Source organism: Passer domesticus, chromosome 1 (genome assembly GCF_036417665.1).
Source record: "Passer domesticus isolate bPasDom1 chromosome 1, bPasDom1.hap1, whole genome shotgun sequence".
Classification (NCBI taxonomy): Eukaryota; Metazoa; Chordata; class Aves; order Passeriformes; family Passeridae; genus Passer; species Passer domesticus.
The window spans coordinates 139,173,930-139,200,157 of NC_087474.1; the positions used below are offsets into that span (position 1 = coordinate 139,173,930).

Here is a 26,228-nt window from a genome sequence, read left to right on the forward strand (position 1 = left end):
CCTTTTCTGAATTCCTTCAACCTTTTGGCTTCAGTAATAATGCTTGATAATGAGTTTCACTGGTCAAAGCAGTGAAGGATTCCCTTTTTACCCAAGTTCAAGTGTCCCTCTTTCTGTTTCTGTTTAGGCTGCTTTGCTCCATGGGATGAAAAGATAGTTGAGTTGAGGGTGTCTGGGTTTCTAACTTGGACAACTCATTAAGCTGTGCATCACTAACAAATCTGCAGCTTGTCCCCAAGCACTGGGAAGTTGAAACATTTTCATTAGCATGAGGCAGAAGGCTTACACAGCAGGAAGAAGAGAGAGGTGTCTGCTCAGACAGCCAGGGTTCTCCTGCTCCTCCATCCCTGGAGCTCACACCAGTGGCTGTGGTGTGCTCAGATGTAGCTCCTGTGCCCCCACAGGGAAAGAGATTGAATCACTGCTGTGAGACTTGTAAGAAACTTGGGTACACAGAAGGGACATCTTGTTTCTTGTTCCTCATGTGCTATTTGCCTGCTCTTCACAGCACTCACGTAAAACCTTTATTGACAAAATTGCCTCCTTGTTTCTTCTTCAGTCAGGGTTCAGAAAAAGCCCCCACTGAACGCTTACAAACACAAAACTTTGCCTAACAGGGAGACAGAGAACAGACAGAAAAATCTTCCTATATGGGGCAATAAACTTTAATTAGTTATCTACACTAACAGAGAAGTTTGGGAAAGACACGCCAGATAGTGAAAATCTACCACGAGATAGTTAAATCCTGAACCTGATTTTTTTTTTGCCTTTGTAGAGTTCTTTTGTCCTTTTGATGAATAAAAATGTTCTTGCTTTTATTAATATCTTCTATGCCTAAAGAAAAAAATGAAGAAAATATGCAAAGAACATGTCTAGTGAAAAGGGAAAGGTAGATAGGGAGAATTAGACATTGAGATACTTAAATAGACATTTTCCATTCATTCTTACTTTTTCTGATAGTGATACTGATTTCAAATATCCAAGTGCTAGAAAATACTCTTCTGTTTAGTTTGAAGGAGCAAAAGTAGTTTAAGACTGGTGGGTTTTTTTCTATAATTTCTAAAGAACAGGTACCTAGACTCAAAATTGCCTTGAATTTTTTGGATACAAACAGAGAAAAAGGTACATGGGTTCTTCTTGAGATTTTCTTAAGTTTTACTAAAAATGTTTAGGATTTCTTACTACTAAAATTAATGTCCTTGGCAATTTGCTTCCTTAGTATCTCTGGAGGGGACAACAAACTAAACCATGCCAGTTTTGTGGGATACTAAAAATATGCTAGAACTCCGTGTGCCAGTTCCTACATGTTACTGATCATCCCAGTGTCATGAAACCAGCTCTGGACTGTAAAAACGGGCACAGGCAGGGAGTTAGTTCTCCACCAATGCTGAGATTTAAGGAGTGTGCTTAAGTGGATCTCTCTTGAGTTCAGTGAGGCTGAAAACAATACAGAATTAAAACTGTACGAGCATCTTTCACCACCCATGACACTCAGACTGCTACATGCATGGATTCAGTTATAAATTGAACCCTCAATAGAAAAAAAAAAAAAACAGGGAAGGGGCTCTTCTTTTTTCCTGTAAATATAGATTTCTTTCTTCACTGCATTAGAAAGCCTTGGGAGAGCTGTAGTAGAATATTTGTAGAGGGGAACCTGTAGGCTTCAATAGAAATGTCACTGTATTTTTAATGCAGTGTCTTGATTTAAAGTAAGCATAATATTTTCTCTTCTAAACTCCTTTATCAGAGCTATTTTATTTTGACTCTTAACTGAAAGCCATTGTAACTTCTGGCAATTCTTTCAGTGTTTACAGACATTTATGTAAGTTGCTGGCAAAAGCATTTTTCTGTCTGCTTGAGTTAGGGATCATCAGTAGATTGGTGTTAATGGCATGCTCTTAGGAGCTACTGCAACTAATTTTATTTTAGATAAACTGGGATAGATACCATGCAGCTGCACTTCTACAAAGGTCTGAAATTATAGTGATAATTGTTTTCTGATCACCTGTTGCTGCAGTGGTTTCTGACACCTCTCCCTTGCATTTTATTCCCATGGGTCACCGCAGCTCACTGCTGACCTCTGTAACAAATGACATGGAAAAAGGGTGACTCATTGGCTGTGGAAGTCTGAAATTTTCATGCATTATATAGTTTCTAATTGCTGGATGCTGCCTGTGGAAGACATGAGGTTGTGTCCTTGCATCCTAACCACTGGACATCCCCTCCAGCAGAACTCCTCACACTGTGCTTGAGCTGCTGGTTCTTCATCACAGTGCAGGTGGAAGCAGCATCAGTGGCTGGTGGTCAGTCCCAGTCTCATCTCCTGCCTGTCCTGCTCATGCCTGCATGCACCTTCCTCACACAGCTGTGCTGTTTAAAGTGTCTTCTACTCAAATCTGAAATTATGTTTTATAAGCCCACAGCAGGAACTCCAGTTACTGCTCCAATATCTGGATGTCTTTTCTATAATATTTCCTCTTTCTCCTTGGCTTCATACATTCTGTGGTCTCTATAAAGCAGTTATTTTCCTTGCCTTCATTGATTAAAAATTGGGTGTAGTTCCATCTGGCTGCCAGAGAAGTAAGATTTTGGGATTAAAAAAAAAAAAAATTATTTCCATATCAGAATAAGGGCACAGTTGGGCATTTTTAGGACTTTCTGTAGGTTCTTTGTCCAGTGTGTTGTTAAAGCACTCTGAATACCGCCTGCAGGGACTGAGGCCAGAAGCAGAACTGGGGCTGATCACCACCAGCCCCAGCAGGGCAGGTGATAAACCAGGGGGGCCAAACAACAGCAAAGAGGGCTGGGAGCAGGGACACAGCTGGAGACAGCTGCAGCGTGCCTTTACAGGCTCCTCCCAGGAGGCACGGCGCAGACTGCTGTGTGTTCTACCACTGGCACAGAGACTGATGGCCCCAGGCTGGCCTGGATGGGGTCCTGGGCCATGGGCAGGGTGTGCAGAGGCCCAGGCTGGGGCTGTGCAGGTTGGATAAGGCCTGTGAGAATCCCTGGAGCTCCTCTCCTGAGCCCTGGCACCACTGGGGTGCAATCAGGACCCAGTGGTCCCAGTTCTGACTTGATGGTCAAAGTCTTGCATTTTATTCTTATTCAACACCTGTCATGGGCACAGTGGGAGCTTCAGATAAAGTTTATTAAAGAAACCCTCCTGGTGAGTCAGAAGGTGTAGAAAGGATCCTCTTTCTTTTTAAACTCATAGAGGAGTCTGGGTATGGCTGGATCCAGTCTTAACCTCAGGCTTTGTCAACAGTTTATGTCTAAAGGATTATATAGGTATAATTGAACCTTTTATACAGCTTTGTCCCACAGGATGAAGGACAGCAAACCAAATAAATATAACTTTTTGTTATTATAATGATCAGACAAAACTATCTTAACCAGAATTATTCACTACACAATATAGGAGCTATAACAACTATTATAGTACACCATGAATCAATATTGAAACAATTCTATTAAAATTTTCTGGCAAAAAAATATTAACTGATAAATAATTATTATTAACAGATGGATGTTACCCACTCATATCAGTGACCAAGGGCCAGTTTCTTTCTCTCAGCCCTGAAAAGTGACCTTGAAGGGCATCCCCACTCAAGGGAGAAGTCCCCACACAAGCACTGCAGGAAGGGGTGTGGTAGAAGACCCTGCTGTTCAGGTTTGGGACTGGGTGATTGTCTGTCAGCCATTGTGTCTCCAAGCCAGCTGTGTCAGCTCAGCAGCTTTAGATAGACTACCAGCAGTGGCACTTGTTCCTTCATCCACGTATTTTAGCAGGTCTACCACATTTTCATCTCACTATCAGAATGTTTAACTCCAGGACTGAGTCAGACTTGGCTTGAGCCATTGTTCAACACCCAAGGCAGTGTGTATCCCCCTTCTTTGTTTACCACTGATGGCTTTGCAAACAGGACACAGTTCAAGTTATTTCACCCCATTCCAGGGAGAGCATCCTGCTGCAATCCCACTGTTGTATGGCCATGGACATGTTTCAGTTTCTCCTTCCATGAAAGGAGGACAGTGTGTCTCACTGGGAAGGTACAGGGTTTAGCAGCTTCCTGCAACTTTGCATAATTAAAATGCTTTCTAAGCATTGCTAATTGGTTGTTACACTATTTGTTGAATTTGCTGAAAAAATGTAAAACATCATGAAGGAAATTTTGGCCCTATCAAAAAAGCACAGGAATCTCTTTTGCTTTTCCTAGAATGGATATTTCAGCTCTCATACTAACTGCATATACAAACAGGGAATAATTTTTTATGCTCTTGTCCTTGATTGTGTGTCCTTGGAAAACACTACACCAGTAAGTTTTTAGACACAGAATTTATGCATTAAAGCGTTTTTCAAAATTCAACAGTCACATCACTCAAAACAAAAGGAAAACCCTAATGAACACAGTACACCCAACTGTGCAGACATTTCTGGGAGAAAGAGGGAGCAGACAAACACGTGGTGTATTTCAGTTGCACTGCTGACAGCACAGCTGGAAAGTGCTCAGTTGATTATGAGGATCTCAAGAGAACAAACTGATAGAACAGAAAAGTAATGCATTAAAGAGCATTAGAGAGATTCCTACTGACTGCAGCAGACTTCAGATCAGGCAAACACAATCTATGTCTTATACAGAATTTAAGGCAGTGCTGACAATCACGTAATCTGAATTAGGACACATCCATAAGGAGAAAGTAGAGTGCGTAGGTCAGTATTTTATGAATTTTCATGGCTATATCTGTACCCAACAAATATGTCTTTAAAATAGCAACACTTTACACATTTATGGTTTCTGATTGCTTGGACATTTTGAGTAGTCTTCTTAGGTAACATATTTATTACTGGCTTATAACTTCTAGCTTTTGACAAAGGAGTATACAACAAGAACTAGGTTGTGATATGGAGTTATACATACTGTTAAAAGCCAGTAAGATTTATGGAATGCAACTTTGAATTTTGATAGTCATCTGATGTTTTCAAAACCAAGAGAAAGCCAAGACAAGATCATGCTACAGCATTCCTAACACAAAGCTATTTAACTATTCTATGTAAAAATGCACTGACAATCTCTAACCCCCTCCTGACAATCTCTATCTGCTTCTTTTCTTATTGTTCACCACACTAACTTAAATTTTCTTTTGCTGTAATTCAGATCTGTTTACCCAGTAGATCTGTTGCCTCATTCTTTTCTCCTACTTTTCTGTTCATAAAAGACTGAGAGCACCTCCCCCTACTTTTTCCTTGCTAACCAACCCCAGTTTTTTCCCTATCTGTCCTACATTCCAGATGTCTGACTGCCCTCTGTTCTGATGCAGGATCCTCCCCAGGGTTTTTCCTTGTACATTTTAGAAGGACTTTGAGTCCTTTCTGCAGAGGCCCATGGAGGGCAAGTGGGAGGATATTTTATGCTTCCAATGCCCAGGTTTCTGCAGCACTGCCCAGCATCATGGAGCCATAAAGCTGAGCTTGTGGGATTCCCCTGGGTTGTGTTCAGTTAATTCACTGCCATACTCAGACTCCTTTCTGAGCTGTTGTCACTTACTCAGTGTTCTTGCCTCGTGTTCTTCTGAAGTTCTTCACAAATGTGTTTCTTTATGGTTTTTGGTGCTAAATTGTACTCTGTTGTCTGAATTCTGCTCTAGTTGGTCAAAATCATTTTAATCTTATTTCACAAAGTGCTTACAACTTGGCATTGTCTGCAAATTAGAGAAAGATAGAGGTTACAAGTCACTTAAAATAACAAGTCTCTCAATGATACTGGAAAACCCTAATCAGTATTCTCTTTGCTGGCTGTGAATCCTTAAATCTGCCACAGCTGTTCATTCAGTACAGTTATCCAGCTGGCAGTGTATTCACCTTCCTGGACATTCAACCAGACTAGTTTTTCCATGCTCATTTGTGAGAATCTCATAATGTCAAAAGGTGTGCTAAGATGCAGAGATGTTATCTACTGCTTCTCTCCTGTCCATAAAGCCTCTTAGTCTGTCAGAGAAGGAAAATAAGATAAATTACTTACACTTTGTCCTTGATAAGCCCGTGGTGATTGTTACTTGTCACCATACAAATTTGAAGTGTTAATGGGGAGGCTGCTTGATTATCTGTTCTTATTTTGTTCTCACAGTCTATCTAGAAATTCATTAAATGACCTTCCTGCTTTGAAATTGCATAAACTGTTCTTGCTCTTGTCTTGTCTTGTGAACTCAATCTATTCTCAGCAGTTTTCAAAGATTGCTAACAGATCTGGTATCAGCTGGACTTGATGGAATTTACCTATCAAAAAGGACTTATCTTACCTGAGAAATTCTCTAGCCTGTTATGTCTTGAAATAACCTGTGCTACACCTACACCTCCTTGTTGCTGTTAGTAACCTGTGATCAGATTAGGATGACTTTGAAGTGAACCAAAGCAATAAAATCCGTCTTTCCAAGCATACTGTTTTGAGCTTTCTTCTTTCCATTTTCTTCTTCACCAGTTATCTTCCTAGTTCTGTAGAATAAGCTTTTAGCCTGGCTGCATTATTTCATGCTGAGCAATCTTCTTTTCTGCAATTAGCTCTCTTCACTTCAAAGCGATATGAGCATTTTGTTCAGATTTGTTTTAGAATACAGCTCTTGGCTACCTCTCCAATCCGTTCATAGCTGATGCTTGGCAATCCGCTTCTGCTGGATCACTTGATATTCTTGGCATTTAATTCACTTACTGCATTTCATAGCCAAGGCCTTGGTGGTTGGGAATGTCCATCTGTGCCGTATGACACAGGAATGTGAGCATCAGACACAGGGCTCACATTGCCACCTCCTCCCACCCCCCAGGCCTCCTCATTTAGCAGCTCACCTGAACCAGCACCTCACTCAGGGCCTCTTAAAACACAGCCCTCTCCAGTAACTGAGCTCCTCTTTGGTCATCCAGCAGTTTTACAGGGTCTGTCCCCAGTTCTGGTTCTGCCATGCTGATCATCTTTGATTATTTGTAATAATCTTAAAAGGACTGGTGGATGTGATAACATGTTTTATAGTGTGAAAAAGCAGTGGTAACTTTTCTGGTGTGGAATAGAGTTGGAATTAAAAGAGGTAATCTACATTTTGTTTCATTTTCATGCTGCTACTTAGGGAAGAAGCCCTGTTTACCAGCTTAGAGGAATTAGTTGCAGTGTTAGTTAAGTACTACAGTTGTACAGTTGGGAAACAGTCTCTATCATAGCTGGTGTGAAACTTGGTGGGTATGTGCTGCCCAGAGGTTTCTCATGAGTTACTTTCACAGACTGATCCTTTTCCCTTTTTCCTCTCTGTAGATTATAAATTCGGTGGTGTTGCTGATTCTGCTGAGTGCCCTGACTGATCCTGACCAGTACCACCTGACTAGTGCTGAATTAGGGGGTGAATTTGAATTTATGGATGATGCCAGTAAGTACAAATTCCCTAATTACTAGCACTCATTGCTCCAGCATTTATGTAACTGTCCTATCATTCCAGTAATTACTGTCCTTTTAATTATTGCTTCACCTTTGTATCTTGCAGATGCATTTTTATTGTGAAAGGTGTCATGACACAGTTCAAACTTGTTTCCTAGTAGTAACCTTATCTGCCACCTACCTATTAGTAATCAACCCATCTGCTCTGCTGTGTCCTGGCTTGGCAGGGGCAGAGCCAGCCCTTGGCAGGGAGATGTATCCCTGAGCATGGTGCTGAAAGCCCCAGGGGAATTTTGGAAGCCAGAGGGACATAAGGAGTCTCTGCATCTTGCAGCACCACATCCCAAGAGCCTGCATGTGCACAAGAGCTCACGCTGCTGCTCAGACAGCTGAGTGTGTTCCTGCTCCTTCATGCTGGGTGTATTCATGCACCCCTGTGCATGTGGCATGACTTGCACAAACCTGCCCAAATAGATGCAAATACAAATATCAACTGTACAGTCACAGGCATATTAGCAATAACACAGAGCAATTCCTTCTCTTACTGAAAGGCATCATAGAAAATCTTCAGTATCGTTTCAGAGAAGGGTAAGCTAGGCCATTTATGTCTCCTACAAAACCTCCTGTCCTTTGAGAATGTTTTCTTGTTCCATAACTTTTCCAAATAATTTGATTTAACTGTTTAATTCATATCTAGTCAAGTTTTCTCTCAATGTGATTTTGATAAAAATGTCTGTTTATTTTCATTTCTGCTCACAAGATGGTTACATTCAACATTTCTCATACTAGTCTGAAACAAGGTCTGTTGCTAGTCACCCTGGTGCTTTCTGCTCGGAATTCCCCCATCCACAGCTAAAGGTTCCAAGTCCTTTCCTCATTCCTACTGAAGTCAATAAAAATGTCTGTAGGAGAAGCAATAGCCCCACACAGGAGAAAAAAATTGCCCATTGTTGTGTCAGAGATGCTGGGTATCATGTAAGGGATGAATATTTCCACAAGGTATTTATGCAAATGTGCCTTGAAGGTCTACATGGAATTAATGATAAGGGGTGATTGCAACTTTGTGTCTTCATTGAAAAACCACCTACAACTTCTGACTAAAAATCTTTTTATATAACTGGATTTAAGAAAGTAAGGACCATAGTAGATGCAGATGGGCTCCTAGCTGATTCTGACATATTAAAACTGACTGCCTTGTCCTAATTCTCAGAGATTAACCTTGGTAATAACTGTCTGTCAGTGTGGTTTTATATAGCTGACATCAGAGGCCTGCCAGTGCCCAAGGCTTTAAAATTGTAATTCTGTTTTGTAATGCAGTAGCTGTCAGATAAAGTACATTGGGGATTTCCATCTACACTTGAAAATTGTATTTTCTGTATATTTTTATCAAGGCTTCAGAAGTGAGCCCTGCAAGACAGTGAAAGGATGGCTTATGGGCCAAGCAACTTCATTTCCATTTAGTAAAGGGAACAATTCACAGGCAGTTAAATTACGAATGAACACTTGAATTAATGTCTCCTTTTATTCCTTGACTCCCTCTGGTTTGGTGCCTTACTGAGTAAAGGCCGTTGAGTCAAGCTAGTGACTTTTATGGTTACTGGAAATAGCTGGCAGGAGATAATTTCTTTCTTCTATTCTTTAAGCATGACTATATTTGTTCAAATGTAATGAAATGTTTTATTATGAGATAAATCATCAGGAAAACTTCCACATACTTTCCTCTTTTCCTGCTTTTGTTTTTTTTTTTTAAGAAGTGTTTTTCAGGTTAGCTGCATGCACTGAAACCATGTGTATGAAATACAGGAAGATATATAATTTTTTATGCTAAAGAACATCCCAAAGTTGTTATCTGTACTTATGTTGACAAATAATAATGATACAAACACCAATAGCCATTACTCTCCTTCCTATTGATGCTCCTATCAATAGCAAACAACAAAAAAATGCAGACACAGAATTTACATGTAAAATTTGTCACTCCATTCCTCTCTCTCCTGTAAGAGGATCCCTCATAAAAGATCTGAAAACATTATCTGGGAAAAAACTTATCAGCTGTGTCACAGTAGTTAAGTTAATGACATGTTTTCCTTGACTTCCAAGAAACCAGGATTCCACCAATATTTGTGTTCAGATTTATTTCTATCTGTGCCTGGTTTATGGAGAAATCTCAATTTCCTGTTCCAGCAGTGGGAAAAATTCCTGCCACCTGCAGAGCCACAGCCAGTCTAGTGCAAAGCGCTTGAAAATACCAGTGCAACATCACTTCTAATCCCAGGATTTAGTGTGGTTCCAAGGGCTCCAAAGTACCTGTTTGATTAGTCAGAGAAAGGATTTACCTGAACACTTAGAAAAAAGCTCTAGGCTATTTATTTTCCCTTCTATTCTAGAAAAGGAAGCCAGGGGGAGGAAAGTCTGCCAAGCCTTAACCATGTGGCAGAGGGAGGTACTGGAAGACACCAGTGTGTGTGGCTTGTGTGGCTCTCCAAGATGTACATCTCAGAACCTGGTAAAATGCTGGGCTTCCTCCTCTGCTGGATATTCAGCTGAGCCCATTTAGTCTCATCTTTCTTTTTTATTATTTTCTGAGGGAGTTTAGAAGCTGGACTAGGGAAAATGAGAAATGTGTGAGCTGCTCAGTGTAATGCTGCTGCTGTTAAAAGACTAATAATCTCAGAGCAGGAGATGGAAAAGCCCTATAATTCATTTTGACTTCCCAGAGGGTTTTGCCTGAGCCTTCTGTTCAGCTTCTTCAGACACACAGATCATCATCCTGACATGTCAACAGCCCAAACAAGCTGTGGGTGTTGCTTGGTTTTATTTACTGCTGTCATAGTGTCAGAGATGTGTGTGTGATACTTCACAGGCCACATGACAACAAGGATTGAAATCCTCTGCATGCCCTACAGAAACTGAGGGGAACTTTGACACTGATATCAGCAACTTAGGTCAAAATCTGCCCATGTCCCTGCCCTGGGTTGGGCAGACAGGACAAGCAGACAGGACAGGGGAGAATAATGTGATGATCTCTCAGCTGAATATGACATGCACCCAGGACTTAAAAATATTAATTCAAATAGAAAATTTTTATAAAGAAATCTACCAACAGCAGGCTTGGACTTCTGCTGGGGGGTAAATGGAAGTTGTGGAGTGGGTACATTCCTGTTCCAGTCAATCCCAAACACCTCCTATGCAGTATGAGTCCCAGATATAGGGAGGGGCAAAAAACTAGATCCCTTCCCAGTACAGGATATTCAGGGCAGCAGCTTCCCCTCTGATTTTATACTCTGGAATAAATGCGCTGGGCTCAAAGGTCCCTCCTCTCCTTTCTCAGGGAGCAAATGCTGCTGCTGTGCAGGCTGTGACCCAGGGGGCTGCACGGTGGCTGGCAGCAGTGGCCTCAAGCTTGCACAAGCAGCCTGCAGGAGAAAGCAAGGCAGTAATCCCTAGCTGGCAGTCAGGAGGCTCTTGGATAAATAAGGCTGGGACAGTGGAGAAGCTGCCTGAGGACTGCAGGGTGCTGCTCAGCACCTTTCTGGCCCCTGCTCTGAAAGCTGAGGGCCAGTGATTATCTCCAGGGCTGGGGCAGGTGATGAGGGTCTGAGGTCTTCATCACTCCACACTCAGGGCAGCCAGCCTTGCTGGCTGCTCCTCCCTGTCCCTGCAGCACCCACCATCAGCCTCCCCTGCAAGAGCAGTGGGGAAGGCAAGGAAATACTTTTGAGGTGATTTGAGGGAGCTAGAGCTGCAGCTTGCTGTGCACACAGGTACCCCATGACAGGAGCTCTGCCCAGCCCCAGCAGCATCTTCTCTCCAAAGAGGCAGGGAAGCAGGATGTCACTGCAAAGTGTAAGAATTTAAAAACTCATCTGGTTTCTTTAAACCCAAGGAGAAAAAAAACTCAACTTTTTTTTTTGAAACCCAAGGAGAAAACTCAAAAAGCCATCTAGGACAAATAGGCTGGATAACCCCTTTAGCAGTCCCAAGTACAGCCCTTCTAGCTATAGAAAGCACAGCATGGCTGGAAAAAAATCACACACCCCTGTCAGTTTCTCATTTAATGTGCTGCATATCTGGTTTCACTCTGATTAATTGAAGCTGACACGGCTCAAAAAACCCAATGAAGCCTTAAATGAGAAAGAACTAGCTTGAGCCAACTAGGACTTGGCATGATGGAGCACAGTGAGGGAGACACAGGAGACAGGGAGCATGAGTGTGTCAGACCAGATCTTCAGTGTCAAGTTCATCACAGTTTATTGGGCTCTGGCTCTGGACCAGTACTGCCACAGTCACCAGAAAAGTGGAACCTGTGACTCCTGCATCTGCTGCAAATGACAATGACAGCAGCTTCCCCCCAGATGCAGGAAGTAGGTGGTTGGGATCAAGAACAAATGCATAAGCAGTGCCTCCAAACTGATGGTCAGAATCAAAATATTGATCCATGAGCCTCTTTTACAAGAGGTTCAATTGAGGTTAGTGACTACAGCAGCTATTTTCACTTATTTTCTTTCATTACCTTAATTGTACCTGGTCAATTCAAAATAATTTTGATTTCCCAGGACGTATGTAGGCAGCCAGAGTAAATGACCACACAACCACAAGTGTCTTAAGAGGCTGCAGTACCTTTTATTAGTAGAGTATATTTTGTGGATACTTCTTCCTCTTGAGGGCAGAATTCAGATCACTTCTAACAGGCACAGCACAGCTTTTACAGCTCCTAAATGCCTGGAGACTGGTCGAGGTCATGCAGCTCAAACACTGCACTGGTTGTCTGGATTCTCTACACGTTATAAGAGGAGAAGGAGGTGCTTTTGGAGAGCAGTTTGGGATGCACTGAGATGTTATTCACTCCTGAATGATGGGCAGAGAGCCACTGCCTCCGATGGCATCGTGTAGCACCCATGCGCAGAGTTGGAGGAAGCCACTCTGAAGGCAGCAGGGCGTGCCAGGGTGAGCTCAACTCACTGCTGAGTGCAGACCCCTCTCCTGGGTGAGACCTGCTTATTTTGACAATAAGACAAAGATTCGAGCATTTCTACTGTGAGAAAGGACATCTGTGCTCCAGGGCCTCATCAGACTACAGTGGTTTTGAATGTGCTCCTCCAAGTGCCAGGAAAGGGCACTTTATCCTTCAAGTTTAATCCATTAAATTAGGAAGTAGCCTGCCATAGGATTTTTTCTGTGGCATTTGAGTTCCTGTGCAATCACAAGGACAAACCTTGGGGGTAAGAGAGAGAACAAGAATCCTGAAACCTAGGACACAGGCATGTTCTGGAAAAGGAGAGACCTGGGTTCTGAAGTCCTTAATCCTGCACCTCCTGGTAGGTGCAGTGCCCAAGGAGCCAGAGAACACAAGTGGCTCTGGACAGGTCCTCACCTGCCAGCAGCACTCTCCTCTTGCTCATTTTTCCTCCAGCTTCACAGGTCTCAGGTTCCTCTCTGCATGCAGAAATCTGGATTAGTGCCATCTAGGGCAAAGTTTGTGCTCCCTGAGGCACAGGAGGATCAAGGACTGGGTCTTTTGTTCTCTACATGGATGATCATTCTGGTAGGCTGGAAATAATGACAGACAAGACTTAGTGCCTGTCCTTCCTCCTCAGCCATCACCTGGCTGAGCCTGCACTGCTTCCTGGTGGTGGAGGTGAGACCTGTCCACAGCTGACAGATCCTCTCAGAGACTTGGGGTACATGCTCCAGGGCACATACCCAGAACCTGATTTTGATGCATCCAGGGACTTGAGGACTGTTCCATGCTGTGGGATGCTCCTCATCATGTGCTGGAGTTAGATGTTGTGGCAGCTCTGTGATGAAATGATGCCATCTTTACACTTTGAATGCTTCCCAAGTCGGGGTAGTGAACATCCTGAGCACTGCTGTGTGCAATGTGAACAGCATGTACCTCAGATACCAGCAGAGGTGGGATGTCTAAAGCCATGTCCTATATACCTCACATCCTCTTTTGTGCACTGGTTTAACCTCAGAAAAGAGGCACAATGTTCCATTGCATTCCCAAACTCACTGTAAGGCAAATTTCAGAAATTTACATCTGATCTCCTGACAGTAATGATACCTAGGGAGGTGCATATGAAAAGACCAAATGTAATTTTTTCCCCCAGGATCTCCTTCCAACTCTTCATGGCTTAGGAACTTCTTAAATCTAACAAAAGCTTAAATGAAAGCTGGTCAGCAGCAGTATAAAAAGATAGGAATCCTGTAATTCCTCCAATCAAAACTTTAAATAATAGAATATTTTCTGTCCTTTACTGCTTTACATTTCCTGATAGTTATAAATTTTCATTAATAAATATATCTCTGTAGTACTATTGGTTGAAACAAAAATTTTCAAGAGATTATTTCTGCTAAGATGACTTTATCTGCCAGTTTTGCTCCTTTTCCATACAGAGATATATGAGCAATGATATGCAGCAGCTGTTGGTGAAGAAACAATTTGTAGTGCAGAAAAGCAGACACATTCTCACTACAGATATCATAATCACCAGTAAAATAGTCCTGTCAAAACTGCTCCTGATTTTTGAAAATGCTTAGAAAAACTAGACCATTCATCTCCATGGTTTTATAGAGGCTGTAATGGTTTGCACAGTGTTAGTGTGTCAGCACAGTGTAATGCTGCAGGCTTGAACAGATAGGAGCACTGTCTGTGCTTCTTGTACTTAGGGGGTTCCCCACAAAAGCCAGAGATTTCCTCCAGCAATGCCTGAGCAATGCAGCTGACCCCATCTGCACCCATCTCCCACCCTGCCCTTTGAGATGCTCTGCACAAGGGGGTGGCAAGATAACTGAACCAAGCTCTGAATTTGCCTGCAGTCATTGATGTGATGTGTCTCTTTTCCAGATATGTGCATTGCCACTGCAATTTCTCTCCTCATGATTCTGATCTGTGCAATGGCTACATATGGTGCATACAAGGTAATTACGTTTGGGGAAGACACGAAAAAAGTGAACCACACAACTCCATAGAAACAAAATTTAGAACGTTGTTTTCTATCAATTGCTTCTTTACTTGTTTAGCTGAAAATTGGGAGAGGGAAAATAAGTTGAAGAGGCAGCAGAACTGACTGCTGAGATCAGTGGTACCCCAGGGCCCCCTGCTGCAGTTGTGTTGATTGTCTGCAGTTTCACATAGGAGTAAGCTCTGGGCTAATGGTGAATTCAGAGAACTGAATCTTGTACCTATCAAAGTTAAGGGAATTTTTTCCCATTCACCTCCCAAGCCTGTGGTTTGTTGCAACATTAATCCTATTAATTAGAAAGGAAAAGTATTGTGTGGTTTCTAAATCTCCTAATGTAACGACTTGTGGGAGTTGCACGGCACACATGACTGCAGTAGAGCAGCCAAATTGCCTTGGCCAAACCTTTTGGCTGAATGTTATTTCTTTAAGCCTGATTTAATACTCCATAATGTCAACTATTCATTAGATTCCTGTAGGAAGACATATATTCCTCTATTTTAACTTATGGCTGATGAGTTTCTAATTTATTTCCTTTTTAGCAACATGCAGCTTGGATCATCCCTTTCTTCTGTTACCAGATCTTTGACTTTGCCCTCAACACGTTGGTTGCCATCAGTGTACTCGTCTATCCCAGCACAATTCAGGACTACCTCCATCAGCTGGTAAATCACTGGGGGCTTTGGGGGGTGAAAAACTCTATAAGGTGGAGTTTCTGCCCTGTATTTCTTGCCAGTGATATCCTTCTCATACAGTCCTTGAGAAGTTCTTTCAGTCCTTGCCAGACTGAATTCAACATCCTTCAAGGCTACATTACTAACTGACTACAATATTTGTGAAAAGCTCGGAAATTTTGCAATGATGTGAAAGCTCTCAGCACCATTAGAATGAGACTCATATTGCAAGACATGGATGATGAATAATTGTTTTTGCATTCAGAATTATTGTGTTCATATCCAGTGGCTTATTTTTGGCACTATTTCAAGGATATTTTGTTGCTCCTTTTCATTTATTCGGCAGCTATAACACATTAATTAGTCAGGAGTTTGAGTGTAGGTTTGGTTTTGCTAGAAAATATTTTGGATTCTGTCCTGGAGTCTCCCTTCTTATTGTGCTTTGGCCAAATATCTATGGCCATTATTGCATAGGTGTACAAGATATGATCACAACCCCCTAGAGCAGAGACAAGAGCCCACCAGCCTCTGTCTCACCACAGGACCACGTCCCATGGCCAGCAGGGCTCACGTGGAGTTGCAGAGCTCTGGAGAAGTCAGTGCTGCAAATGTCTCTGAAAATCTGCCTTGAGAACCTGACTACAGATTAGCTTGGCTGTGAACTTTGTTGTGTGGATGGAAAGCTGGCCAGTATAAATAACAGGTAATGAGAAACAGCAGGCAGATAAGTAGCCACACAAATCTGCAGGAAGAGGCAATGTGTCATCCCAGTGAGAGCTGGGATGGATCAGGAGCCTGTTATCCTTCATCTTATTTAACACCCACCTGCATTCACAGCTGATGGTGCACTGGGAGAGAAGCAGAGGCATAAATTAAAAGGTTCTCAGAGGTATGAGTGGAAAAGAGCAAATTTCAGCCATGGTTTGGGAGTGCTACAGCTGGCACTGCTGCTGGAGATTTCCTGCCTGTCCTTTGCCTACAGACCTTTGCTGCTGCATCAGTGCCAGCCCTGCTCTTCTGGCAGCACAAGCATCTGTGTGGCTGCAGAACTCCCCCACCTCCCAGAGCATGAGCTGTAACCACATTTTACTCAGTCTTGGTCACTGTGCAAGAATATGATGGGGACAAAAACAGGCTGGTAGATGTTCACTTAAAAGCTCTGCTCTTCTGCTGAAAATCTGGTGCTACATTTGGAGCTGACTCACTAGAAGGGCAAAGACCAGCTGTTCCTCTTGAAATGTGTGCTAAAACAGCCATTTATTTCCTTGCAGATAAAAAAAAACCAGGTCCTTCTGTAGCAGAAATAGAAGGAGCAGGTCTTGGAAGGGATTTGGTGCAGCAGAGCATTCTGTGATCTGTACTGCTGCATCTTTGGTTGCACACATCTTTGTCCTGCTGTTGTAAATCATATTCTGGACTGGTAATGAAATGTCACAGGTCTTCAGGAGTGCTAAACTGTCAGTGCTCAAAAGGGCAAGGGGGATTTCCAGGATAATTATAGGCTGATTAGCCTGACATTGCTACCAAGCAGAATAATAACAGAAAGGCTGGGGCTGAGAGGATGGTCAATTGATAATGGATTAGTCCAGAAAAAAATTATTAATGACTTCCAGCACAGTTTCATGAAAAATCAGTCCTGCAGGCAAACTCATTTTCCTTCACTGACAAGATTACTGACTCCATCAATAAAGATGGGCAGGGGCATAATGGCTTTGATGAGATGTTTGACTGGGCAGCATGATGCTCAGAGCAACAATAAAGCACCAGATCAATACAGGATGTATCACATGGATTAGGAGAGGTTAGCTGGCAGACTGCAAAGGGTTGTGGTCAAGCCGACCATCTGCCAGTGAGTTTCTATTTTGAGCAGAGGAAGGTCTCCAGCAATCAGCAGTAGATTTCGTGCACAAAAGCTGATGTAAGCCATGGGAGAGTTTCTCCAGGCTCATTGTTTAGAGGGATTGAGTCCTTTGGTGGGAGGCTGTGAGCAGGAATATAATCTGGCTGTTCTGTCATCCCCTGGAAGACCCTACCCTGCATTGCCCAGAGTGAGCACATCTCTGCGTTTCCCAGTGGCAGTACTTGTGACTTTTCCCAGCAAATTCACTTCTAATAAAATCCGTGGCTGACACTGAGCTAGACTGCCTGAGAACTTGAGTTCAGCCACTAATGTTGCTACAGAGATAAATGCAAAGAAATGTAAAAGCCTGAGCAATACAGATGAGCATATGGTTTGACAACTGTGCCTGGGATGCAGTGACCCTATAAGCAGCCTGGGGATTTAAGTGCCAAAACTAGAGTCCCTAGGTTGTTTTGCTGTTTGCAAAAATTGCTCTTGGGATTTGTGGACAGAAAAAAGAGCAATTAATATTAAGGGAGTAAAGACTTCCCTTCTCTGTCGGTAGTGTGGATTTCCTTCATCTATTTATGGAGTCTGGTTGTAAAAAAACAATGCTTGAAAGTCAGAGAACATGCAGAAAAGTTCTTAAAAAACTATATAAAAGCTGGATATATTGTAGTATGATGAGAGGCAATCAGCTTTTCCTGCTTCATTTACTGAGAAAGAAGACCAAGAGATAGTGCCATTAGAGGTTTCATAAGCAAAATAATGAGGTATTAAAAGGCTGTTTAAATTAGATGTAAGGCATAATGCTAATGAGCAGCTGGAAGCTAGTCCAAGTTAAGTTCATTTAGAAACAAGGATTAGTTTGTATTTTATCATTTGTGTTGGAGATTAGTGATGGGGAAAAACTACCAAGAGCTGTGATGAATTTTGAACAGTTAGTGTCACCCGTTCAAAAAAGTTTTGAAGCTGTTTTGCATCTGCTTTGAAGCTGATAATGCCTCCTGTGTCTTAGCTGTGGTCCCAAGTACAAGTGGCTCAACTGGAGCCCCCTGTTCCTTTACCTGGAAGGGCTGCATCTGTTGGCATAAAGTTATTACATTTGGTTCAGAGTAAGCACCTCTGTCTGAGTGGGCAGAAGCAGAGGGGAGCTGTGAAGGGCAAATCCACTGTCATCAGATACTCAGACATGGGACAAGATGAAAATCAATGCAGCAATTACACCATAAATGCAGTGCAACTCGGGTGTGATCCCTCCTGATGGTTTGCAAACCCAAAGCCCTCGGGGGTTGTCTTGCCCTCACCTCCTTTGCAGTGATCTGCCAGAGGGCAGGAACAAGGATTGTGGTTCTTCCTGGCATTCTTACAGTTTCTGTTCCTTTAAAACTGCTTTGCATTTGAGAAATTATATTTTAGGGGCACAGCTCCATAAGGTAAATGAAAAATCCCAACTGTTCTTTAAATGCATTATTGAATATCTGGAAGAAAGTTTGCATTTGGTAACAGAATACATTTAGCAGTCTCAGAATAACTTTTTGTTTGCTCTAAGGTGAGAAAAACCCTGTTTCTTTCACCATTTCTACGTCACTATTATCTGGAATTGTTATATAGTTACTTTGGTATCATACTACAGTTGCTTTTACATCTGCCAGATGTCAGTCTGTGGGTGATGAGTTACAGCTACTGTGAAACTCTCCATGTACTTTTAGTGAGATGATGAGCACATATCAGTGAGCTGGTCAGGGCCATCGCTGAAAATGTTGCAATGGTGTTTGGTAACATCAGTCTATACTGGCTTCTTCTTTCCTAGGAACAGTCTCTTTGGAAACTTCTTGTTGCCTTTTGATACCCAGCCGCTCAGGTGTGCTACTTAATTGCCATGGGTTGCAAGAGCATCTTAGCCTCAAGGGTCATGTCAAATAAGTAAAGGTTACAAGTTTTGCATTTAGTAAGTTTTATGGTGATTGTGTGATCAAAGTTTCTAAGAGTTACACCGGATATCTTGGTCATTATCATTGTCATTTAAAAAGCAAAAACTTTTGCATACAGCAAATGCAACATGTGTAAAATAAAATATCTTTAGTTCTTGGTCTAAGCAAAGGTCTAAAGCAGTTTGACCTAAAGCACATTTCTTTCATTTAACCCCAATAAATCTTTGGTAAATGAGTGTTTTAAAGCCTTCAAATTAAACACTTCATCTTCTGTCATCTGATAACAGCATATGAAATGGATTGAAGCAGAGGTGCAGAACAGGCTGGTCTGCAAGTGAGTTATGCAAACTTTTTTCTAATCAAAGTGCAGGACTATGACAGTTCATCTAAACAAAATTTCAAAGTATATTAAGTAGCTTTACCGTGGAACTGCAGCAATGCTGCTGCCTAACAATTCAGGTGGTACCAGTCATGCTTTTAAATTTATGGAGAAATGCCTAGAGAACATGAAAGAGATTAACCTAAAGAAATTTTTCCTATAAATTAAAGCTTAAAACCAAAAGATCCTTTCTGACATTTTTAATGCCATTTTATAATTCCAAAGAAGTACCACTAACTTCATAGCAGAGCTTTACAAATTCTACAGACACGTTGCTGTTTTCTTTCAATTTTGTAAGATTTCGATACTTGGGGGATTGTAACTTGGAATGACAATCCACACTGTATTTTAAAGTGAATTTTTTGTGATCCAAGGGGAAAGAAGACATGAAAGGTCATGCAAGCAGGCTGAGGGAATGAGATATGGCTTTTTCCTTTGTCATTTTATTCTTCTTGTGCGTTTGTATGATACCAATGCAGTAGAAATATAATTTCCGTGCACATTTTATTTTTAAGCGTCTGATAGGGCTTTGATATGAATAAGCAGTATTTTTTTTTAAATTAGAAGTCTATCAGGTAATTACTATGCACACAGCCATCTCCATGTCCATGACAAGGTTATAAATGACACTTTAATTATGACTTTAGCATGCCAGTGCAACACCATTGCAACTACCTTTTGTTTGTATTGAAAATTTCGTCATGTTCTGCTCCAAAATCATTCCTGGATTTCCAATAATAGGCTTAATTTTTCCCACCCAGTTGTATTTCGGTCTCAGCTTCATCAAGCCTTGCACAACATCTGACACCGATATTTTTCCAGAAGTTGCAGTATCAAGCCTGGTGCCTGGAACTTTCCCAGCATCAGGATTTCAGCTATTGTTCTTTCCACAGGGGAACAAACTCCCAAGCCAGGAGCAGAATTTCTTGTCCCACCTCATGTATCCACATCAATATTTTAAGTTCATCATTGCAGTCAGTGAAGACCAGTGGTTTGATTCATCTGAACAACCTGTTTTCAGTGGGAATTAATGACATTTTGGGAACAGTTGCAGCCATGGGATGGAGCCCCAAGGGCTGCCTAATGGCACCAGTTCCAGTGTGGTCCCTGTACCCTGTGAGACTGGAGCCAGTTGAGGTGCTTTCTACCATCTTTCCTTCTTCTTTGCCAAAGCTGCAGGTATAATAAATTGGTTTTCCTAGAGCACTGAAGGGGTTTGTAGTTGTGACTTCAGGTCAGACTGCTCATAGGCTGGCCCAGCCCAGTTAGCACAAAAAGCCAAAGGGGTTTCTTCCATGCTGACCCAATGCTCCTGGGTTATCCATTAGAGAACTCAAAGCTTTGTATCCCACACAGGAAGCCTGCAAACTCCAGAAGAGACTGAGTTTAGTTTTTACATCCTGCACCAAGATCTCCAGGCACCTGTGTGTGGGGGTCACCATGGCACCCATGGGTGCAGCACTCACTGCCTCACTGGGTGCTTACACCTCTCATCTCTTCAGGACAGTGAGAAAGCTGAGCTGAAGGGGACAAACCTCAGTATTTGTTCCTCATGTGCTCTCCTGGCTTTGCTGAAATATTTGCTGAAACACTGGTGCTGATATAAGGGAAGGCCTGGCTGAGCAGCACAGCCTGCCCCAGACTTGACCAGGGTTCATGGCTCCAGCAGATGTTCCTGCTTTTCAAGGAAGTGGGAACTTTCTTGGCCATTAGCCTGCCCTCTTCTTGCCCCCATGTAAATCCTTTTTGAGCTGATGTCTAGAAACAGCCCATTAGATTATGGCCAGAAACACAGCTTGCAGTCATCCAGTCTTTGACCAGTGGCTGGTTCCCAAAAACCAGGTTCTTCTTTGGAGAACCGAAGTCTTAATAGGAATTTTTTATTACATTCACAAACTATTTTGACTATTCTTTTAATAGTATATCAGTACTGAAAAAATAATTTGGGTATAGATTTACTATAACTGTCCTTAACTGACTGGATTTTCTAACTCCCTAAATTATGGTGTCCCTTCTGCAAACAGGAGGACAGGTTGGGGCAATAATAATAATAATAACAACAACAACAACAATAATAACAATAATAATATGTGTATAAAGCTTTTGTTTAATTTTTCAGTGCATTGTTTCTTTGCATATACTCTTGCTTTCTTGGTCTCTGGGTGACTACATCCACTATATTTAGAATAACTTTCTGTGGGGGAAAAAAAAAGAAAAAAAGCAGTAACTTATTGAATTATACCAAGCTAGTTCCCTAGCTCTACCTCGACAAAGAAGATAACATGATAGAAACTTCAGTCATGGAATTCAGTAGAGGGACAGAAACATTGCTGTCAAGAAGTGGAAAATGTGCTTATGTAACATGTATCTGCAGACGGTTACAGCTGCTGTTGATGTTAACCACTCTGAACAGTCCGTGGAAGCGCTAAATAAAGAGCTATTCTCAGTAGCAGCTGTCCAAAAACAAGATAATTTCCTGATGCACTGGGCTGAGTGCTGGAATAAGGGTTATTAAGGGGTTACTCTGGATTTACACCATCGTTGCCAAGAATACAGTTATAGCTCGGTCTAGTTAATTGTCCTGACAAGGATGCAGAGCTGGCCTGGTTAAGTAATTAGAACTGTAAGGGAAAAAGGAGTTGTGTGGAAGGAACTATTGCGTTCAGATATAATGAGCTACTGTTGCAGTGGAGTTATCTTTTGTGGAGAACAGCTCTGTCTGTGAACAATGGTTTATTCTAACTGAAACAGGAACTTGCAGTATTTCAGAACTATTTGGAACATTAATTTCAAAGGGTGTGGAGATTTTAAGCAATAAAAAATACAGTAAAACGTTTTTAGGGGCTGTTTTTCAGTCACTGATCCTAAAGCGTTTCACAGCTTTAAATCACTAAAGACTGTGTTAAGCAGGAAAATTCATTTTGTCACTTCTATGTCATGTATGTGGTAAGAGAAAGGCCTGGGGCAGATTTTCACATTTCAACTTGGAATCATGAGGTGTCCCCCTGTGGGACCCATGACTCCATGGGACACACACTTACCAGCACTAACAACTGCTCCTAGAGAAGTAGTCCAAATTTAGCCAAAATAAGATAAAGTAGAATAGACTCAAGGTATTTTGAGATGTCATAAAATATTAGGTGAAAGGATTATTCTGTCCAGTTTTTCCTGCTTTCTGGAAAGAGCTGCCACTGTTCTTTGGCAACCAGTGCCAGTGTAATGATTACTCAGTAAGTATGAGATTTGCTTGCCATTTCCATGGTGGAAGATTTCCTGCTGCAAAGCTCTCAGACTTCTGCTAGTTTGTGTCAGATACAAACCCAGTGTGCACAGAGGAAGAGAGAGCCCACACCACATCCAAAGCAAAGAGCCATTCCCTCATCCTCCAGGGAGCCTCTGGCAGCTGAGTGTTCACAGTGCCTGTTGTAGCCACAGTTACTGAAACTGGTTGTTGGTGGGCAGAGCTCTGGATTTAGTAGATCACAGAAAGCTTTGTAAGCTGTTAATTATAGAATGCACTAGTTGAATGGCTCTTAAATTACTTCTGAGACTGACTCACCGTGTTTTACTTATTTTTGCTTACACAGCCCAACAATTTTCCCTACAAGGAAGAGATTATGTCTGTGAACCCTACGTGTCTGGTTGTGATTATCCTCCTTTTCATAAGTATCATTTTGGCTTTTAAGGTAAGTGCACTGTTGTGTATAAAGTCCACTTCTGGTCATGGGTGGAATGTCCCTTGCTGGGGGGTCTGTCTTTAGAAGAGTTCTGGGTAACTACAGCCCCAGCAGCCTGATACCTATAAGAAACAGGGTTACAGAAATAATGAAAAGTTGTGAAAAATCTCACAGACAAACACAAGAACATGTAGTCCACAATGGGGAAGTGTGATGCTTGTAGGAGGAACTCATGGCTTGTGAATCCTTTGAAGCAGTGGACAAGGGAGAGCCTGTTGAAACAGACTTCTTGTTTTTTCAGAACATGTTTGGCAGTGTGTCTCATGAAAAACTTTAAAAATCACCCTAAAATGTGTAGGGAGAAGAGAAAAGGTCACCTCACTGACTGTAGCTAGGGAATAAAGATAAATTGTCAGCCTTTCCAACACTGTGACCCGTGCAGTTCAGAGATCTGGGAAGGGGAAGGAAATCTAGCAACATTTTCTTGCAATGTCATTCAAAATAGGGAAAGTAATTAGCCAAGAAATCTTTGCAGGACAATCTCATGGGATGGACTGACTGAACAAGGAAATGGTAGAGAAACTCAGTGGTAAAAAATTCAAAGCAGTGGGCACTGAGGAAGCATGCTCTTGTTTCACAAACACTGCTGTGGACTCTGAAGTAAGAATGACCACCTATAAAAGTGATCTTGCAGCTGTTACAGATAGACCTGTGAAAATATCAGCTTAGCTCATTTCTGATCAAACAAATAAATCAAATGCTAAGAACATTAAGAACGGAATAGAAAAACCAAAAATATAAATGGTATCATTTCTTAGCCAGTTCTGATGCCCACTGTCTCTGGAAGCATGGCTTCCCTTCTGGTGCCCTGTCTCAGAAAGAATTTTGTAGAGCAGGTAAATAAATCCAAGCAGTCTCTACTGGGAGGAGCACAATAAAGAACTGTCAGACCTGGCAACAGAAGGACACATGGAATGAAAATTTGTTTGCAAACCTGGTGGGTGAGAGGGCTGGAGGTGGCAGGTACCAGGCAAAGAGGAGATGTAACATCACCCAGAGCAGCTGGAAAGGGCTCAAGTGAAACCAGCACATCCAGATTGACTGTCCAGTGCAGCAGCCCCCTCCTGCTGTGGGTCAGAAATTCAAAAGGAGCTCAGAATAACATCAGACAAATTCATGTAGGAAAAACAATCACCTGTGGTTCCTACTAGTACCCTGAGCATTGGACCTCTTGTAAAATATGCTGGTTTGTTTGCCCTTTTCTTGCAACCTTCTACGAGTTTCTCACACCACAGTGCTGCTGGTTTTGTATTTCTTGCGTGGGACTTTATTTCAGATTAGTCTTGCTCTCTCTGCAAAGCACTTTTGCATTAGATTGGAGAAGTCCCAAAGAGTCACAGTGACACCAAAGGTGTTGCTTCTAGACAACACAGTTGACAACATATACAGGGAATGTTACTGTGGCAAAAGAGGTTGATTAGGTTATTGAAGCTACTTCAAAACTGGGGAAAGAAACCCAACAGATAAGAGTGTATTAAAGTGCTGTTGGAAGCTGTGCTCACTTTTCTGCTGTGATTTAGCAATAGAGTTTAGCTTTCTGGCCTTATATGTTCACAACCATACAGCAGATTTTATTTGCACTTCTAAGAAATATGTGTGAATTTAATAAGTCCATAGATTTTTCAGGTTCCACAAGGAATGTGTTTTAAAAAATTTCTCCGATGCAACCAACAGCTTGTTTTTACTCCACATGGGTCTGGTGTTTCATTAACTAAGTATGTCAAGAAAGCTTCAAGCTTATTAAAAAAAAAGGCAGCTAAAATTGGAATGGCAAAAATGCTTACTACAGAGACAAGAAGCCTAAGAAGTTAATAGTGCCAAAGACTCATTTTGTTTTTATACAAGAGTATATGTGGCTTATATAATGCTCATTCTAGCAATGTATTATCATATAAATGAGTCACATAAAATGTTACTTACACAGAAACACATGCTAAATTCCAGTTAGCATTTTCATTTGAATGCCTTATGTTTCCAGAAGAGCTGCTATGCAGATTTACAAAATCTGCTCCATCAAATAAAAGCTGAACACACACATGCACACACACACACAGATGCATCATCATTTCAGAAGTTTCATCTCTGATAGACTTAACAGATGGTACCACATTTATATATTGAAACTGGAAAGGTACTGTGTGTAAAAAAATATGCCTCTTCTCCCTCTGGAGTTTAACTAGAAACAGGGAGAGGAACCAAAACATTGTGACCTAGGAAAAGCTACAGTAGGAAAAGCTGCATTCAACTGGTAGGAAACACAAAACAGAATCGCCTAATTCCTCAGAAATATTTGGTATTATGACACTTTTGTTTTGGGTGAAGCTACATTCAGAGAAGAACACTAGTGAGCAGAAAGCAAGATTATGCAGTATTAGATGCTGGATTTGTGTTCTGCAGTCATGGTTTTGTGAACAAGAGAGGATGGTAAGAAAGCCAGCTAACCACACACAAGCACGTGTCTTTTTAGTCCTTATCATTTACTTGCACCTGAAGCACCTAATGGGAATTTCAGGTGGTTTCACACAGAACACTTTTCAGAGTAGACCAAAATACATTATTCCATTTACTGTCCTTGTCTAGAAACTGAGCTGGAGTTGCATACCATGAAACATAAATGTTTCCTATCTGGCTGAGGAAAGGCATCCATCAGCACAAGTGTATTTATATACACGTACGGAGGACTTCAAATTGTATGTAGCCAACACAGTGACTTTTGAATTGTGTCCTCTGCAGCTGGTTTGGAGGAGGGCCTTGGTTTCCTCCAGCCAACCCCAACTTCTGAGACAGAACAATTGAGGCTTCAACCTCCCCATCATGGGGAAGCTCCTTAGGCCCAAATCAGCTCAGATGAGCACAAACATAATGAGCCAGATTAAGCCTTTTCCCCAGGCTGCCCCAAGCACTCTGACACTTCAGAGTATGGCCTCTTCCTTGGCCTTTCTCTTTCTGAACAGTAGGTAGGAAGAGGTAGCTGCCAGTATGATGTGTTCTCCATAATATGCCTATAAGCTGCATGTCCAAGGTATTGAGCCCAGAGATGAAACCACTCTGCATGTCCTGGTGTCCTCAGCAGATGGGAAAGGATAAGGATGAAGTTCTGGGTTCACCCTGAGAGATTTGGTATCTCAGCCCAAGGGCATTCTTCCTGGCAGGGGGAGCCCTGACCTGCAAGACATCACCTGGATCTGCTTCCTTCCTGCAGGGCTGCTGGGGCAGCAGCTGGGACCATGAGCACAGCCCCAACAGCCAAGCTCTGATCCCACTCCCAGGAATTCCAGGAC

The 26,228-nt window shown here is 42.0% G+C and overlaps 1 protein-coding gene across 2 annotated transcripts in view; it reads left to right on the forward strand.

The window, feature by feature from the left end:
* LAPTM4B (lysosomal protein transmembrane 4 beta) overlaps positions 1–26,228 on the forward strand; it is a 58,973-nt gene that overhangs the window by 10,524 nt on the left and 22,221 nt on the right. For both annotated transcript variants that reach the window (XM_064392505.1, XM_064392497.1), the window contains exons 2-5: positions 7,299–7,410; positions 14,269–14,342; positions 14,926–15,048; positions 22,798–22,896. In XM_064392505.1, the coding sequence (XP_064248575.1) occupies positions 7,299–7,410; positions 14,269–14,342; positions 14,926–15,048; positions 22,798–22,896 (408 nt within the window). The remainder of the gene's footprint in view (positions 1–7,298; positions 7,411–14,268; positions 14,343–14,925; positions 15,049–22,797; positions 22,897–26,228) is intronic.